The sequence below is a fragment of the Bison bison genome, unplaced genomic scaffold (assembly GCF_000754665.1).
Source record: "Bison bison bison isolate TAMUID 2011002044 unplaced genomic scaffold, Bison_UMD1.0 scf7180017864365, whole genome shotgun sequence".
NCBI lineage: Eukaryota > Metazoa > Chordata > Mammalia > Artiodactyla > Bovidae > Bison > Bison bison.
Genome location: NW_011494937.1, coordinates 925,677 through 931,988, shown reverse-complemented (window position 1 = coordinate 931,988; position 6,312 = coordinate 925,677). Strand labels below are relative to the sequence as shown.

Genomic DNA, 6,312 nt, shown 5'->3' with positions numbered 1-6,312 from the left:
CCCCTCCCCCACCCCTGCCCGCACCGAGCTGTTAGTAGTTTTTAAAAAGGCCTTTGGGGTTTGCCCCATCCATGCATCCTGTTTTTTTTTTGTGCACAGTGATGATGGGGGCGGGGAGGAGTGCTTGGAGGTGGGAAGAGTTGGGAAGGGAAGCAATGGGTGGCTGGCGGTGTAGGGAGTGATGGGGAGATGCACTGGTGGGGGGTCATATGAAGAGGGGTCAAGGGATGGTGGAGATTCAGGCCTGTAACTGGTGGAGAGCCTAGGTGGGCTGCGATGGGAGAAGCTTCAGAGTTGCGTAGAGTCCCGTGATGGGGCGTGGCTTGTGGCTAGGGACTTGGGGTTGTGTTGGGGGACCTCAGGGCTACGATGAGCGAATGGTTGTGGGAGTCATTCCTGATGGCGACAGGGGCGACTAGCGTCCCCAGACCCTCTTGCTCTGCTCCCAGCGGAGCTCCCCCCAGGACTGCGACCATGGCGTTTCGCGCATGCTCCCGCGACTCCCGCTCCGCATCTCTATGCCCCCGCGTGGCAAGTTCAAGAACTGCACACCCCGGAGACGTACACAGCGCCTCTGCCGCCTCCGCGCGGCCACCAGGGTGCCGCAGCCCAGACAGGACCCACCGCCCTGGGCTTGTCGGCAAAAAGATTTCATTCCCCGAAGTCTTTGCCCTGCGGACCTGAGGCCGGTCCCGGATGGTCTGGCTTAGACGCCGGGTGTGCCTAAAAAGAACTGAGGCCACTGTGCCGAGAACTGCGCAGCGAGCTGGCCTCCCAAGTGCTCTTGTTTAGGCCTAGCCCTCCATGGCTGCCCTTGGCGCCTGCCCTTGAAGGCAGCAGGCGAAGCAGTTGGCGAAGCACTGCTTGGCGCAGCAAGATGTACACCCAGGGGTCCAGAATCTGGTTCCACGAGGCGAGGCGCACGGCCAAAAACAGCGGCCGCTGCAGGGAGCTGGAGCCCCAGCCTGCGACAGCCAGCACCACCACCACCTGCGGGAAAAGGTGGTGTGAGCGGTGGGGCGGTGTAAGAAAAGGGGTCTGGGGAAGGGTAGGGTTGGGATGGGTGGGAGTGTGCCTGGGAAGTAAGGGGGCTGTGAGGAGGGACGCAATGTAAAAGTAAGTGGGAGTCTAATTGGGAAGGAGCTGTGGAGAGCGGGGGTGGGGGCAAGCAGGGCCTTACAGAGCATGGCAGAAGCAAAGGCCTTCATTGGGTGTGCGCTCAGGCGAGAAAGAAGTCCCAGATACCCCAAAGGACAGAGGATGGAAGAAAAGGCTTCCCTGGTGCCTCAGTGGTAAAGAATCTGCTTGCCAATGCAGGAGACACGGGTTCAATCCCTGGTCTGGAAAGATTTCCCACATGCCAGCTGGGAGGCTAAGCCAGAGCACCACAACCCCTGAGCCCGTGCTCTGGAGCCTGGAAGCTGCAACTGTTGAGCCCACATGCCTCTTCTACTGAAGCCCATGCATCCTAGAGCCCGCACCAGGCAATAAGACACTGGGCAAAAGAGAAGCCCGCGCACCACGAGAGAAAAAGCCCGAGAAGCAGCTAACAGCCAGCACAGCCAAAAATAAAATAGGGGGAAAAAAGGAAAGAGGTGGTGATGCTAGAAGGGAGCTAGGGAATGAAGGCACTTAGGAGGGTGGGGTTGGAAGGGGAGGCTTGCCTGGATCTGGTGACCTATACAGACCCCAGGAAGGAGAAAGACAAGGGGCCTGGAAAGAGTGGGACGTCAGAGGGAGAGAGCAAAGGGTGGACTCTGGCAGGTGGGGGCAAAAGGGCAGAGCCCTGGCTGGGTCAGGGAGAAAGGACACAGAATGAAAAAGGGTGGGAGAAAACACGGAGGGCGTGGGAAGGAGCAGGGTGGGAGTGGACCTGTGCGCCCCTCACCAGCAAGGGACTCCAGCAGATACACGACACCACCATGATGCCTACGAGCTGGCCGACCATTTCCACGTCGTGGGCGCGGGCTTTGCGTGAGGAGCCACGGCTCGGAGAGCCGCCCCGGGCGGCGGAGGCCGAAGCGACGGACGAGGCGGACGAAGCGGAGGCCGAGCGGGGTCCACGCCCTCCCCAGTGACGGCGGCTGTCGGGGCCTCCTCCGGCTGGGAAGTGTCGTCGAGAGCGGCGGCGCCGCCAACGGGCGCGCAGCAGGGCCAGGCCGCTGAGCGTGTTGCACAGGAGCGCGGCAAGCAACGAAGCCAAGCCAAGGCCGGCGAAGAGGCCGGCGAGCAGCACCTGGCGCCAGCCTCCCGCCGGGCCCAGTCCGATGAAGCACCACGTGCCGGGGTACTGCAGCTCATAGCGGCCTACGCGCGCCAGCGGCAGCAGCGCCACGGCCAAGGCCACGGCGGCCAGCGCTGCCAGAGCCAGCCGCGCACGGGCCACCGAAACGCGGGCTGCGTGCAACAGCGGCCGCGTGACGCCCACGCAGCGCTCCACGGCCATGCCGCAGCCCAGCAGCAGCGGGCACAGGCCGAAGAAGACCATGCAGCCGCCCAGGAAGTGGCAGGCGCCGCCGGCAGGCGCGCGCCCCGCCGCGTACAGGCGCAGCACCAGCGCACCCGGGATCACGTGGCCCGCCAGGTCGGTGGCCAGCAGGCTGGCGACGAACAGCAGGAAGGTGGCTGCTGAGCGGCGGCGCCGCAGACGGCCCGCGGCCTGCGCCAGAAGCCCCAGCGCCAGCACGTTGGACACGGCGCCCAGCGTCATGGAGAAGATGGGCAGCGCGGGCGATGCGCCCGCCAGGCCCAACGGTGGTCCGGCGGACGTGTTGGGGGCCCCGGGTGCCGTGCACGTGGTCGCCTCGCCCGCCAGGCTCAGGTTGAGGGGCCCGCAAGGGCTCATGTCAGGTGCTGGGGTTGGGGCTGGGAAGAGGAGAGGAGAAGAAGGTGAAGTCCTGCCGTTGGCCTGGACCAGCTGGTTTTCCCCTCCCAGATCATCCCGACCCATTTGACTTTATAAGAGTTCTCTTAGGGACCCTGTACCCATGGCAACTCTAAATGACTCTGGCTGCCCCACGCCTGATCCAGTTCTCCTCCGCTGCCCCGAATCGGCCGATCTCTCGCTCCCGGCCCCAGTCGGCCCCCACTGCACCCCTTCTCTGATCATCAGGGCTCACCTGGCTTCAATCCACCTGTCTCCAACCCCACTTCTGAGCCTTACCCACACACCTGACACCCACCTTCCATTCTGACACCACCACAAATTCCTGGGACCCCAGCCCTCTCTGGTAACCATTAACCCATTTCTGAACCCAGGGCCCCACCTGACCTCACTGCCCCATCTCTGACCATCACCCTTTACTCTGGCCCCACCCTACATGCTCACAGCCCACCTCTGCCACCATGGGCACATCGCTTCCCCCCACACTTCCCCCCGGGCCAATTCCCTGTCCCTTCAGCCCCCATCTTTGTCCCCATCGCTCCATCTCTGTCCTCAAGGCCCCATCTCTGTGCCCACAGACCTGCCCCTTCGGCACCTCTGGCCTGTCCTCAGAGCCCCAGCCCTGCGCCCCACACTCCCACCTCTGAGCTCCCCTGCTGTCTCCCACCCAGGCCCTACCTCTGACCACTGCTGCCACCCCTTGGCTGCCCAGTTTCCTCCTGCTGGCTCCCCACCCCCTGCCCCAGAGGCCTCAAGGCTGACCCATCACCATCCCTTCCTTGATACCCCCTGGTGAGGGCTGAGAGGGCAGAACTGCTAGGTCTTCTGGAAAGAGAGGCCGGACAGAGGATAAGATCAACTGGGACAGACAGATGGGCTGAGAGTCAAAGAACACAGGAAGCGCAGGCTGGGGGTACCCCATCCTTCCATGCCTGCCTCCCCCACTAACGGTCCTCAGGCCCAAGCCTTCTTACCCAGTGCTGCCTCGGACGCAGGGTCCCCATCGCCTGCCGTTTGGCCCCTGCTGCCCCGCTGCTCTGCTGCCCAGCTGCACCCCAGCCTGCTGCGCCCGAGCTCTCCGGCAGGCCGCTCCCTCCCCCCTCCCTCCCTCCTGGGGCGGCTCCTCCGCTCCCTGCCTCCTCCCGCTGCCCACTCCAGCCTCCAGGGGCCGTTCCACTCGGTGTATGCCTTCAGGGGACCTGGGTTGGCAGGGACCACCACCCCCCCGCACTCCTGGCAATGGTCAGGGACCACTCCCAGACCTTAGCTCCCCTCCTGAGGAAGTGGGGGCCTCCAGGAAGTTGGCCTGTCCTCCCTGCCCCGTGACCCTCTTCCCCTGGTGGGACGGGAGCAGCCCCCTTCCCCGCCCCCCAGGCGTGGGCCTCTTGCCTGCCTCATTAATAAAGCGGATAAAATCTAAACACTGGAAAATGTGAGTGTCGCCCAGGGCAGGCGGGAGCGGCTTAGGGGGGCTGCCGCTACCCCCAGCAGGGCTGTGAGGTGGGAGAGCGAGCCCTGAGTGGGGCCAGTGGCAGCCCCTTGCCCTGCCAGAGCCTTCCTGGATGCTGGGTGGGTGGTGGTGGGCAGAGCCTTGGGTGGACCAGTTTGGATCAGGTCCAGCCAGCCTAGGAGATCCGCCCATTATTTACACAGGGGCTTAAAGCCCAGGCGTGCAGCCAGTCATCCCCCAGGAAGGGAGAGGGAGGAGGAGGCCGAAGCGGGGCAGGGGGACCAGGAGGTGTGGTGACTGGTAGGCGGTCTCCTAGATCCTGCTCTAGGACGTGGTCCCAAGTCACACACAGCCACACCTGTGGGCACACAGCTGCATCCTCACCTCCTGCCCCAAGAATTAGAATCACATCCTGCAGGGGCATGTGTGTGCATGCATGCGCGCGCGCGCACACAATGGTCTCACACTCAAACATACACAATTGTATCCCTTAACATTCCAAGATCCCGCCACCATCATGGCCTGTTTCCAGCCCAGCAGCAGCCACATTCCTCAGACCCTTGGCGTCAGCCTCTGTCACCCTGAGACAGTGTCACCCCCAACACCAGATACACCCATAGTTACAGACTCCCAACAGCCTGAAATACAGGCCCCTGAGAAAGGGACCATTACACACCTTGTTCCTGAGTCACTAAGTTGTGTCTGACTCTTTTGCAACCCTATGGACTGTAGCCCTCCAGGCTCCTCTGTCCATGGGATTTCCCAGGCAAGAATACTAGAGTGGGTTGCCATTTCCTCCTCCATGGCATCTTCTGGACCCAGGGATCGAACCCCCGACTCCTATATTGGAGGTGGTTTCTTTACTGAGCCACCTGGGAAGTCCAAGTCTGACCCAGCACCTTGAGCAGTGCTCACAACCACTAACACTGACAGAGCCCCCCAGCCACACCCCAAATCATCCAGAGATGCCCCCTAACAGTCCAAGACAGGCCCCACAGGTTACACACTGTATATGCCTGAGACATAAGGATGGTAACCGCCTAGATACTCCGAGATCTAGCCGGTCACACCCCTAGTAACAGCAACACCCAGAGAAGCCTGCTTACGGCACTGGACACCCCAAGATGCAGTCACACAGCCACACTCCACACACAAGCCCTGCCAGTTACAAACACCCTGGAACGTAAAGACAGCTGTCACACCCTATTCCCTCAACGCAGTACAAACCACCACCACCGAGAGACAGTCCTACCCCTCTCAACACCCAGACTCAGAGCCTCACCCCTTCACAACCTGAGCAATTAACACAGACATGCAAAGTGCGCACAGGTGCCCGGGGAATCCTGGAGTAACCTCCGTCCCCGTGCCCCCCTCCCAGGACCCATTGCCTGCATGTTGGAAGTGGGGAGCAGGCAGGCTCACACCTTGCCTCTCAGCTCGCCTCCAGACATTCCTGTGGGGACCTCTGGCTGGGTTCCCTTTGCTTCAATCCTTGCTCTTCCCTCCAGGTCTGGTGAGGGTCCCACCCACCCCTGCCCTGGTCCCCCCTCAATCCTCAAGGATGAAGTGGGTTGTCAAAACAAGCACTCCAGGTTTATTACATCCAGCACAGAAGTATGGTATGCCCTGGACGCTGGCAGACCCCACACATCCAGTCAGCCTAGGCGGAGCAGGGGGCGTGGGGTGAGTGAGGGTGCATCGTGACTGCTACCCCCCAACGCCGAGCCTTGGGGTGGGCTCCTCCCCATCAGCACTGACTGGGGCAGGCTGAGACCCCATCTGAAGCCCACCTCATCTTTCTTTCTCCATACCTTCTGGCCCAGACAGCAAAGAATCTGCCTGCAATGCAGAAGACTGGGGTTCGATCCCTGGGTCGGCAACCCACTCCAGTATTCCTGCCCGGGGAATTCCATGGACAGAGGAGTCTGGCGGGCTATACAGTCCACGGGGTCACAATGAGTCGGACAGGACTGAGCGA

The 6,312-nt window shown here is 62.2% G+C and overlaps 2 protein-coding genes across 3 annotated transcripts in view; one reads left to right on the top strand and one right to left on the bottom strand.

The window, feature by feature from the left end:
* Positions 1 to 68, top strand: part of PKN1 (protein kinase N1) — a 25,881-nt gene extending 25,813 nt beyond the window's left edge. The window contains exon 23 of the mRNA XM_010855427.1: positions 1 to 68. The gene's annotated coding sequence lies outside the window, so the exon portion shown is untranslated.
* A 508-nt stretch (positions 69 to 576) lies between these two features.
* On the bottom strand, positions 577 to 4,357 carry PTGER1 (prostaglandin E receptor 1 (subtype EP1), 42kDa). Of its 2 annotated transcripts, none has more exons than XM_010855428.1 (3): positions 3,859 to 4,357; positions 1,889 to 2,865; positions 577 to 990 (listed from the first exon to the last, which is right to left on the bottom strand). In XM_010855428.1, exons 2-3 carry the CDS (start codon positions 2,843 to 2,845, stop codon positions 724 to 726), a joined length of 1,224 nt encoding a protein of 407 aa, XP_010853730.1. In that variant the 5' UTR covers positions 2,846 to 2,865; positions 3,859 to 4,357; the 3' UTR covers positions 577 to 723. The 2 variants fall into 2 exon arrangements, with proteins under 2 accessions (XP_010853730.1, XP_010853731.1); XM_010855429.1 differs by lacking the exon at positions 3,859 to 4,357 and adding an exon at positions 3,465 to 3,852.
* Positions 4,358 to 6,312: the final 1,955 nt, after the last annotated feature.

What these genes read in the sequence shown, in the direction of transcription:
- PTGER1 (XM_010855428.1), bottom strand. Translation starts at nt 2,845, where the DNA reads ATGAGCCCTTGCGGGCCCCTCAACCTGAGCCTGGCGGGCGAGGCGACC. An exon ending in TCTGCTGGAGTCCCTTGCTG is followed by an intron (nt 991 to 1,888) that starts GTGAGGGGCGCA and finishes CTTTTCCCGCAG; the next exon opens with GTGGTGGTGGTGCTGGCTGT.